The sequence below is a fragment of the Pygocentrus nattereri genome, chromosome 20 (genome assembly GCF_015220715.1).
Source record: "Pygocentrus nattereri isolate fPygNat1 chromosome 20, fPygNat1.pri, whole genome shotgun sequence".
NCBI classification, from domain to species: domain Eukaryota; kingdom Metazoa; phylum Chordata; class Actinopteri; order Characiformes; family Serrasalmidae; genus Pygocentrus; species Pygocentrus nattereri.
Window position 1 is genome coordinate 21,044,688 of NC_051230.1, and position 12,338 is coordinate 21,057,025.

At 42.1% G+C, this 12,338-nt stretch overlaps 1 protein-coding gene across 1 annotated transcript in view; it reads left to right on the forward strand.

The window, feature by feature from the left end:
- cfap299 (cilia and flagella associated protein 299) overlaps positions 1 to 12,338 on the forward strand; it is a 154,579-nt gene that overhangs the window by 33,380 nt on the left and 108,861 nt on the right. The window contains exon 3 of the mRNA XM_037531483.1: positions 3,696 to 3,826. Within this exon, the coding sequence (XP_037387380.1) occupies positions 3,696 to 3,826 (131 nt within the window). The remainder of the gene's footprint in view (positions 1 to 3,695; positions 3,827 to 12,338) is intronic.

Consider the following 12,338-nt stretch of genomic DNA (forward strand, 5'->3'; position numbering starts at 1 on the left):
ACATGCCTTCTAAGTTTATGTGTGTAATGTTAATGATGACAAAATAATAGTTGTTATATCTTAGTCGTTTCTTTGGGGATAATTTGCCTTAGACGATCCTTCCTGTATTCCTCCACCACGAATCGATGAAATTATTTTTTAGACGAAAACTTCGTCACACAACTGCCGTAAAATAGTGTCTCAGACATCAGGCCGTGTGTTCATAACCATGTTGCGTAATAACCGTTCTTGGGGGGGCTTTTAGGGTGACGTCTGGTTTCTAGGACCACCACTGTGAACTGTGCCGCCTGTCTAGAGTGAAGAATTTCCCACCAAACCAGTGAACCACACTTTATTGACGCATTAACGAGCCGAGATGGTTTAAAATAATTTTCTTTTCCATATTTTATCGCTAACTCATAGTTACACATTCAACTGAGTAAGTAATTGTTCTGTGAGTTACTAACTGTGAATTGGTCAACTCACTGCACTGCTGCAACGCTAGATGGCAGCACGAATGCGCTTAAAACCGTTCTAATTTAGGGACAGTGCTGTCCATAAAAAAGCAGAAGCAGCGAGGACGGAAGGGCAGTGAGGTTCATATGGCCAGGATGACCCAGCATACAGCCCACCTCTAGACCAAGGTAGTACCACATACAGCACCAGATAGAGTCTAATTCCATTTGTGGTACCAGGTAACAACTACGTGTTTCACTGTAATTGGTTTGGTTAGCACTTTTTGCTACTTTGCTCAGCTTTCACATCATGTTGTTACTGCAGGTGCCATTATTTGTATTTTGTACAAAAAAATGGCAGCAACAATAAAAGCACCAAGTTCTAACAAGGCAAGAACATTTTCAGTTTTTAAAGCTGGTCAGAAGTTATGCACTGGCTATTTCTACCTGGTATGAATCCTGGAAATGTTCTCCCTGGCCCCCCCGTGGACCCAAGATGGATTTCCAAATAACATTTTTCCGTCTGACTGCTTGCTTACTTGGGATTTGCTAATGTGGTGCTCAGGAGATGAGGTTTATAAATAATTCAAACATTTAGGTGGAGGAATTACCCATAATAGTGAACTCAATATGTGTTTTGTTAACTATGATTACCCCAAGGGGACGGTTTTAGACACATGTTATGGATCAGTTTTCACTGGAGAGAGCTCATTTTGGGTCCCAGGAATGTGCATACCCTAAGCTGTGTGGTGTTGCTAATTCTCAGTAGTGAATTTGCCACTGCAATCACCACTGCGAAGACCGCAAAGACTTTTGGCCAATGTAGAGCTGTAATATGGAATGTATCAGTTTTTGCTAATGTTGCAGAGCTTTAAAGATTAGACCTATTCAGCTTGGTATGTACCAAAAGAAGCACTTTTAGAGTGAAACAGGGTGACGTGCTAATCCCAGAAAGGCCTGAAATGAGCCTGAGATGTCTTTAATGGTGTTTCTTTAATAAATGTTATTTATTTATTCATTTGTTCGCATATTTAAATGATAAAAATCAGTTGTTGTACATGGTAGGGAACTGTGAAATGCAGTAAGACAGGCTGGCTTCAGTCTGTGTGAAGCCAGCATGTGTCTCCTCCACTGCCTATACAGCTTGCCACCACATTTTTGAACAGCACACCACCTGCCCCCTGAGCGCATTCAGAGGATGACAGTAAATGCTTATCTCCAGCATGTGAGCACACATCCTTGACTGGATGGCAGAACTTTGATGTCTTTTTTTTCCCAATAAATACTGCCTGTTGTGTTTACTGGGATCCCTAGTTCATTTAGATCAAGGGTGCCCAAGATCAGTTATGATGATCTACTGTCCTGGAACACCCCTTATCCAGTTGGAGTCAGTGTAAAATATTAAAGATCTCTATTCTAGTAGAATTGAGTGTTACATTAAACATCCAGCATAGCTTGAAAGAAGATAGAAATATAAAAAAAATCACTCAAAAACCACTTATCAGACTGATCTGAGAACTGTCTGTGTGTGATCCTAATATTCTAAAATGCATGCGTGATTGACAGCCTTCAGTCAAACATTCACAACTTGCGTCAATGAAGCAGAACTAACTAAACAGAATACCATAATTGGAACAAAAATGAGTAAAACAGGCTTATGTGACAACTAATTTATGCTTGGTAGGTTGGATTTCTCTTGGTTGTTAGCTTTCTATCTGACTCAAACAGAGAAGAGACTGTAGGAGAAGACGGTTTTGTTAAAGCTGTGTGTGCAAGATAAACCACATCAGCCCTGAGATTGGTGAGGATACACACACACACACACTACACTACACATCTTCTAAGCCACTTCTCCCTCAGGGTCGCAGGGGATGCTCAAGCCTATCCCAGCTGTCACTGGGCAGAAGGCAGGATACACCCTGGCCAGATCATCGCAGGGCAGACAGACACATTTACTCCTGGTGAGGATACTGCTTACCTAAATGCAAGATTAGGACTGCCCAGTTCATGTCGAAAGAGAAGGAATTTGGCATAATGCATAGCCATTTATTGGGCATTGGAAAGTCATTCACAGGAAATGCTTTGTAATTAAATATTGTGTGCTCACAAGAGCAAGATTAGCCTATTTAGAAAGAAAACATGGATTTTGTTTCCAGAGGCTTTAATCAAGGCAGAGTTTTGGAGCCAGAACTGAACTCTCCAGGCCTGTAGATCACCAGGACCAGTTTTTAACACTATTGCACTGCTATTTAAAGGGCCTGTCAGTATTAAGAGTATCTCAATGATAATAAAGATATGTAGATATGTGAACTGATGACTGTTCACCAAAAATCCTTCATGTTAACAAAAAAAAAAAAAAAAAAACTCAACTGCACTGCCTGATCAAGACTGTGTAGGCATTTCAGACCACATGGTAACGTTTCTCCTGTCAGCTTCTTTCAACACAGTCCCGCCCAACTCAAATCCAAAAGAAGTGGAAGAATGCAAGAAACTCTCATTTGAATTGTCAAACATTTTTATTTGATGGTCAGCAGCAAAGTCATACAGGACCACGTAGGTAACAGTGAAAAGAACAGACCTGCCACAAAGTGACAGAAATGTTTTAATTTCAGTTCCCGAACGACAGCAAATGAACAGTTCAAATGGCATTTTTTTCCACAAAATTGGACCTTTACATTTAAAACCAAGAGCTCTACTGCCACTTCATAACAAGCAGAGTTTCACCAACTCATTGCCTCATGGCCACATGAAAGCAGCCCCTTTGTTTGAAGGCCCAAAGAATCTCTCTCAATCATCTGGAAATGGCACGATCCATGTTGAGTGGGCTACAGTGACATATGGCAGAAATCCTTGATCCGGAAAGCCACAGCCATGTCCTCAGCCGTGCTCTGATTAACCCCTTAAAGTTCTTTGCATGCCCACTTCCTGAGTAAGGTCTATTATTCAGTAACCAAATGGAAAACAATGCAGACTGACTGAGTTATCCTGAAGTTAGCTTTAGGAATGAATAATGGAAGTCTGGAGGAGTTAACCTGCTTCTCTTACAGGCAGCAATTTAGCGCAAAGCTATGAGCAGAATGAAGCTTATAATGGTATTTTTTTTCTATGTGTGCATTCCACAAGACTACTACACCATTTTGTATTTAAGATGATGCCAATTCAAGTTGAATTGGACAGACTTTCTTATATTGTTCATTCAGTTGTAACCACCCCCTCCCGGCCTCTGCGAAGCTCACGAGATCTGTTTCACTGCTCCTCCAGGACAAGAAAATGGCCCGCCAGCTGGTGGAGCTGGGCTGCTGGGGCAGTGGCGAGGTCCTGAAGAGGGAGGAATTCGAGACAAGGAAAGCAGCTGCGGAGGCCTCATTGCTCTCAAACAGGACCCAGCAGAAGTAAGTTCACGTGCACTGACCGCAGAAAGGGACAATCTTCACACCATTGCTTGACCTTGAGATTGCGTGTTTGTCAGTGTGTTTTCCAGTTGAACGTCAATGTGCACATTGATCTACACATTTATGATGAATGGGAAGGACAATAGGTCACGTACACAGCATTGTGCAAGAATACTAAATCTATTTTAGTTTCAGGTGTAGCCAATATGAGCACCTTAAAACTGGAAGTGATGGTAAAGAATTGGCCCTATCCACTCTCTTATGTAAGGTGATAAAGGTGCCAGAATGGTTCAACGGATGTTTTTTTAAAGAATCATTTTGTTAAAGTGATTTGATATTTGTTAGCACACATTACGTTGTAGTGCAGCTTATGGTGAAGTAGGCTACCATAATAGAAAAGTCTGTTCTATTATAGGATTCTGCCACAGGCCTGACTTGGCCCAGGGTCCTTGTGTTTGACAAATGGGATCTAAGCCAAGAGTGATTTAGAAACCTTTGCGTTTGATAGTACATTACAAGTACAGTACTTTACAAACGTTCTTCACTTGCACATCTAATTTATAGAAGTGATTCTTTGAAAGAACCATCCAGTGAAAAGCTTCTTTAGGCCAGTGTTTCTCAAACCTGTTCCCCCCTGCCGACAGTCTATATTTTTCTCTTTCCCCTTGCATTGGGAGTTGGGATTGAGCAAAATTCTGGACCGCATGAGGGTCCCTGAAGATCGGTTTGAGAACTACTGCTTTAGAGAACCAAAAGTAGTTCTTCTATGGTATCGCTCCAAATAACCCTTAGGCCGCTTTATTTTTAGGCGTGCAGAAAATCAAATAAGCAGCAACACTGGGCTCTGCAGTGGCCTTCGGTTGATTTTTGGTCATGACTGGCCATTATATGATTCACTGGAATGAAATGACAGACATCTCTCTCACTCCTCCAAAGAGGAGGGTTTGCACAAGTTCGGTTATGCTATGTCTTGGGGCAAAGTCTTCGCGAAGGCCCTTGGCCAAAAACTGTCACCACATGAGTCCCTCGTGTGAGATTCTGAGGCTGTATCGTCTGGACTGGGAAGAGAGTGAAGGTTGTGTTTTCCGTGTGTTTGTGGGAGTTTTGGGATGCTGTAAACTTGGACGTGGACTTGGACGATGATTGCATAGTTGGTGCGGTCAGCCTTCAGGAAACATTTTTGGAGGACTATATTTGTGTTTTTTTGGGCTGGTTGTGGCCAGCTCCCCTGCCTAACCACCTGTAGACGTGTCCCTTTGGCATTCAACCTTACTAAAACATGGCTAGAGGCTCTTGCTCTCAGCTAAAGTAAAATAATAAATCAGATTTGAAGGAATTCCTCAGCATTTTCTAAACCTAATAATTATGTCACATCTATATTGTACAGTCATTAGTTTCTACAATGAATGACTAATTTGACATATTTCCCTGTATTCAGTACGAACAGAAAACCTGATAACTTGAAGCACATTTATAATAGAAACCACTGGGCAAGCACTAGAGAATTCCCTTATTATACCAGTGTTTTCTCTATCATTAAATAAACTCACATGCAACTAGTTTAGATGAGACACAGATATTAGGATGCAATTGGCAGTAACAGTTGCTTCCTAGCTTTTGGGTTTTGTATGGTACTTACTCTTTTTTGGCAAAACTACAATTATACTACTTTCAAGATTGCCCTTCTTGACATTTGCAGATGTAAGCAATCAACTTCATTTAGCATTCTATAAGATCTAATAATCAAAATCAGACCTATTATGTGTGAGGCCCCGCGTTCAATCCCTGGCATCTCCATGCCTTCAGCTGCTTTGGGGGCATTCATGGGCTGGAGGTTAGGGATCTGGCCCTGTGACCAGAAGGTCGCTGGTTTGATCCCCAGCACCGACAGTACATGACTGAGGTGTCCTTGAGCAAGACACCTAACCCCCAACTGCTCCCTGGGCGCTGTGAATAGGGCTGCCCACCGCTCTGGGCAAGTGTGCTCACTGCCCCCTAGTGTGTGTGTTCACTAGTGTGCATGTGGTGTTTCACAGCACAGATGGGTCAAATGTGGAGGTGAAATTTCCCTGTTGTGGGACTAATAAGGGTCTCTTAATCTTTAATTAGGTCTTTTATCATCGACTAAGCACTAAATAGTGTTGGTTTAAGGAATTATCATTAACACTTTAATTTTCTAGAAATATGCAGTATGTGAATCATTTGGTCAGTGTGGTGCATTGGCGAGGTGGTCACCTTTTCAACCATCCAGTGCACAATCTTTTGTTTTCTTTTCTGTTCTACTGATCTGATGAAAAACGTTCGACATGACCACATGATGAAACTTGAGCTGCCTGCACCTGTTGCAGTTCCAAATGAGTTGCAGGTTGCTTTATGTTGTGCAGCTCATGTGTAATTTAGTTTAAAGTAAGTTTAACCCTTTAAAGCCAGCCCAAGAGATTGTTTGTGTGTGTGTGTGTCTATATATATATATATATATATATATATATATATATATATATATATAGATGCCTTGTATATCATAATTGTGTAGATGATTGTTGGCAGAGTAGTTTTGCAATTATTATAATGTAATAATATTCACTTTTCCCATCTGTTCATAGAGGTGAGGGACTAAAAAAACATTAATAGTCCAGCAGTGCTGGGAAAGACATTCTGTGCCAGTCTGTTCCTCCAATTTTAAAATGATAAAATGGTCAATATATAAAATATGTTTTATTAAAGGGGAATTCCTGTTTTGCCAATTTCTGTATAATTCAATCATTAAGATATAAACAAAGTCATTTAAAGTGGTTTGATGTAATGTAATGTTGAAAAATGATAAAATAGTGGTAAAGCTAAAAGGGTGTGCTTTGTGGATACTGTTTTGCCTTACAATGCATTATGTCCATAGCAAAGAGGTACATGGAGATAATACAAAACCTTGTATCAAAACTAACATAAAACATATCAAGCAACAGGAAAAAGGGCCACAACTGGGGATGTGTCTTGCTCCACAACTAGGGATGTGTCTTGCTTTACAACTGGGGATGTGTCTTGCTCCACAACTGGGGATGTGTCTTGCTCGCTGCTTGGCCAGCAAGCTGATTGGTTCAGTTTATTGAAAGGTGAGACTTCCTCTGTAAACAAACTCCATGTTGAGCTTTCCCATTCATTTTCCAAACAGTGACTGTCTCTTCCTTTGTAACATCTCTGCCAGTCCATGAGCTCTGCGTTATTTGAGCAAAGTTCCTGGCTTAAAATTGGTAAGACAACATTGAATGATGTAGGATGCCATTAAAATTGCAGCTCTTGCGATTTGAAAATTGCATTAAATGCTTTGGATGTCTGGTTCCAATCACCACCACTGTGAAACATTCTGACTCTATGTTTTGCTAAAATTGGCATTTCATATCAAACCTTATGCAGAAATTTTGAACAGTTGATGGAATTTACTTTTTTCGTCTTTTACCTTTTTCACTCCTTCACTTCCTCACTTCTCTGGTGTGCTTTTTTCACTTTGCAAAAAAAGGTGCATAACAGCAATAGAACGCTTGAGGCACATGCCGAAATCACAGCCATGAAGTTATTTACAGTAATGCACGCCCTCTCATGTTCTTTTGCCCTGTTATATAGTTTATAGTCTACAGTTCTCAGACACGGTGACCATTAGTACTGTGTGTCTGATAGTATTTTGTCTTGCACAACATAATTAAGCTGAGCATAAAGGATTTTCTGAACGGGCCACTAATAGGACGTTTTCATCATATCCGCCCTTTCCAAGAGCTGCTGTTAAGAAGTGCTTACTTTTCTTTTGCATTTGTTCTTCACTAAAACTCTTCTCATTCTCTTTCTCGCTCCCCTTCTTTCTTTTTCACCGTCCTTTCAGCAACCCCTCATGTTCGCTCGCAGAGACGTTTAGTGCCTGCAGGTGTATAAATAGAGCTGTTTTCAATTAGGAAGAGCTTTGCCCATAGCGTGCATCTGATCAATGAATGCCCCTGCACCTGTGGTAATAAAATACTAAGGGAAGAGAGAGATTGTGCAGTGAATGCTAATCAGATGTTGCCCTTTTGTTACCCTGCTAAAGGCTAGTATATAACATGCTCCATTTGACAGCTCGCCGTGGAGGTATCTTGCCAGCAAATCGCAAAACGAACAAATGAAGGGATTTTGCTCTGAGAGGACTTGTGTGAAACTCAATCCTCAACCCAATGAAGAAAACTTTGAATGAAAGCGATGCCTGAATGAATGATGGCTGTTTCAGTGAATAGAGGTTCCGTATTTAGTTATGACTGCTTTGAATCAAGGACAACAGCAAACTCAAGATTCTCTTTGTGTGATTAAATAGAGGCCAGGGACTGAATGGCTGACCCTGTCCTTGCCAGCTCTCCCTCCACCTCTCTCTGCTTTTCAGTGATATATACAGATGAATCAGACAAATAAATGATATTATTTATACATAATGCCATACAGTAGAACTGATACTCTGCTTTTAATGAGCAGTTTTAATCATAGCCTTCTAAAGGCAACACTGAATTCTAAAGGCCAGCTAAAGTAGGAAGAAATATACAGCCAACAACATGACTTCCCTCTGTTCAGTTACAGGGCCAGTGCTTTCAGTTCTTTATTTTATTTTATTTTATTTTGTCCCCACAAGTCTACTTATGACACATGTATGTTTTTTGTACCAAAAACAGTCCTAATTAATTTTTGCATAATATTCAGGAATAGACTTCTGTTTATCGCTTCAAATTAAAGAGGCTGTTTTTGTAACTGACTGCGTCTCTAAGAATGATATATGTAAATGGACCCTTTGTTGTGCCTCATTCAAAAAGGAGAAACACCTCATATAAGTTCTGCATGAAAGAGTGGGGCTAAATTACTGTAAACAGAATGAACTGCTGTTGGGTGAGTAGGTGGATTTATGTAAATGTATGTATGTGCGTATGTATGTAATATGGACTGTATGAACTACGGAGTGAATGTTACCTCAATTTTGCAACCTCAACATTACTAAACAAAACACACACATGTGTATATATATATATATATATATATATATATATATATCGCAATTAATCTCAGAATTTCATATAGTTAATCAGATAGTTAAAAATCTGTGTCAATGTTATAGAAAATAAGGATTTTTAAGTTAAATGTTACAATTAAAATGGTGAACACATTTTATGCTAAATGTACTTATGTTACAAACTGCTGGGACAAGAAAAAACTGTAAGGGAGTTTTATTCACTCACATACTAGGCAGCCATACTGAACCTACAAAACACAAAATTGGATTTGTAATAGATTAGGGAGCTGTAGTCTTAAATATAAGACATGTAGTCACATACTACTGTGTCTCAGTTCAGATGTGTGTAACAAAAGAAAATAAAAACTAAATAAAACTTCAATTGTGCTGAAGTTGTATTCAGTCACAGCCTATAAGACTTCACAGTACTACACAAACAAAAAAATGTAAAGAAGTTGGACTTCTTTAAAGACATGTAGTGTCATACCACAGCGCTACAGCATTGTAAACAGCATGTAAACATGGCTACTCACTAGCCACGTTTACATGCAGCCTAATAATCTGTTAATAATCTGATTTATAGCTCAATCGGAGTAGAATACGTCCATGTAAACACCTCAATCGGAATAGTCTAGTCCGATTGAGGCCATTCGGAATACAATGTCTGATTGAACGAGGTGGGTAATCCTGTAAATAATCCATTAAATAGAAGAATAATATCAGTGTAAATGCCTGAATCCGATTACACTCCAATCGGAATGTCTAAGTACGTTCTGCGCATGCGCGGCGTGGTATAGTGAGAGGTTTATAACGTTCAACATGGCGGAGCTGAAACTGGTCTGCAGAGGAGACGAAGTTTATGCTCTGAGCTTTAAAAGACGGCGGTGGGATGGACGTCCAGCTTATGTGTCTCAAAACATGTCTTCCTCTCGCCGCTTCCTTTATAAGTACAGGTACAGGACGTTTTACTGAGTCTGATGTCAGCAATTAAAACCACAAGCGCGCCAACTGAAAACTCATCTCACGCAGACTGGACCTCACGTGATGTTCGCTGTCATGGTAACGTTTACTCTAAGCGCTACTGCACGCATGCGCATCATTTTGCATCGGATTACTTGTAGTGAGCATGTAAATGAAGATTTATCAGATTGTTGAATTGAGTGAGCAGATAAACACCTCAGTCTGAATCTGTAATCCCATTGTTTTCAATTCGATTGGCAAAAATCTTTGCATGTAAACACAGACAGACACTTACTCCTCTACTCTTAATGAGAGATGCCGTGCACGGTCAAGTTTCTACATGAACTATGGATGACTCACAGGGCCAAACAGAATTTGCGTTAACGGCACTACTTTTTTAAATCGCGTTAAATTGAGATTGCGTTAATGCATTATTGTAAGGGAGAGTCCAGGCGCCCCGCGGAGGAAACTCATTTCAGCCACTTGTATTCGCGATCTCATTCTTTCGGTCATTACCCAGAGCTCATGACCATAGGTGAGGGTGGGAACATAGATCGACTGGTAAATCGAGAGCCTTGCCTTATGGCTCAGCTCTTTCTTTACTACAACAGACCGGTAAAGAGCCCGCATCACTGCTGATCCAGCACCAATCCGCCTGTCAATCTCCTGCTCCCTTTTACCATCACTCGTGAACAAGACCCCAAGATACTTAAACTCCTCCACTTGAGGCAAGAGCTTATCCCCGACCCAGAGAGGGCTCTCCGCCCTTTTCCACCTGAGAACCATGGCCTCAGATTTGGAGGTACTGATTCTCATCCCGGCCGCTTCACACTTGGCTGCAAACTGATCCAGCGAAAGCTGAAGTTCACGGCCTGTTGTCCCCAATAGGACCACATCATCTGCAAACAGCAGTGATGTGACCTTGAGGTCACCAAACCGGACACCCTCCATCCCCTGACTGTGCCTAGAAATTCTATCCATAAAAATTATGAATAGGCAGCCCTGACGGAGTCCAACTCTCACTGAGAATGAGTCTGACTTACTGCCGGCCATGTGAACCAAACTCATGCTTTGTTTGTACAGGGCCTGAATCGCTCGTAGCAAAGAGCCATGTACCCTGTACTCCCAAAGCACCTCCCACAGAATTCCCCCGGGGAACACAGTCGAATGCCTTCCCCAAATCCACAAAGCACATGTGGACTGGTTGGGCAAACTCCCATGACCCCTCCAGATTCCTGGAGAGGGTGAAGAGTTGGTCCAGTGTTCCACGACCCGGACGGAACCCGCACGGCTCCTCCTGAATCCGAGGTTCGACTATAAGCGAGACTCTCTTCTCCAGTACCCTTGCATAGACCTTACCAGGGAGGCTGAGGAGTGTGATTCCCCTGTAGTTGGAACACACCCTCTGGTCCCCCTTTTTAAAAAGAGGCACCACCACCCCAGTCTGCCAGTCCAGTGGTACTGCCCCCGATGTCCACGCAATGTTGAAAAGGCGTGTCAGCTAAGACAGCCCCACAACATCCAGAGCTTTGAGGAACTCCAGACGGTTTTCATCCACAGACTCTGCCTCCTCACTGGAGAACGTGTCGGTGGGATTGAGAAGGTCCTCAAAGATTTCCTTCCACCGCCCAATGACGTCTCCAGTCGAAGTCAACAGCACACCATCTCCACTATATACATTGCTAGTGGCACACTGCTTTCCCCTTCTGAGTCGCCTGACGGTTTGCCAGAATCTTTTCGGAGCCGACTTAAAGTCACTTTCCAAGGCCTCACCAAACTCCTCCCACACCCGGGTTTTTGCCTTGGCAACGACTGAAGCCGCAGACTGCTTGGCCTGTCAGTACCTGCCTACCTAATTCGAGGATTACCGCCCCAACAGGCACCAACTACCTTGTGACCACAGCTACAGTCAGCCGCTTCAACAATGGAGGAGCAAAACATGGCCCATTCTGATTCAATGTCCCACACCTCCCCCGATATCTGGTCAAAGATCTGACGGAGATGTGAGTTAAAGATCAATCCGACAGGTTCTTCTGCCAGACGTTCCCAGCAAACCCTCACTATACGTTTGGGTTTGCCTGGTCTGACCGGCATCTTCCCCACCACCTGATCCAACTCACCACTAGGTGGTGATCAGTTGACAGCTCAGCTCCTCTCTTTACCCTAGTGTCCAAAACACATGGCCGCAAGTTTGATGACACGACTACAAAGTCAGTCATTGAACTGCGGCCTAGGGTGTCCTGGTGCCATGTGCACTTATGGACACCCTTGTGTTCAAACATGGTGTTCGTGATGGACAAACTGTGGTTTGCACAGAAGTCCAAAAAATGAACATCACACAAGTTCAGATCAGAGAGGCCATTCCTCCCAATCACACTCCTCTAGGTCTCACTGTCATTGCCCACGTGAGCATTGAAGTCCCCGAGTAGGACATTAGAGTCTCCAGGAGGAACACTTTCAAGCACCCCTCCCAAGGACTCTAAGAAGCCTGGGTACTCTGAACTGCTGTGCATAAGTGCAGACAACAGTCAGGACGTAGGC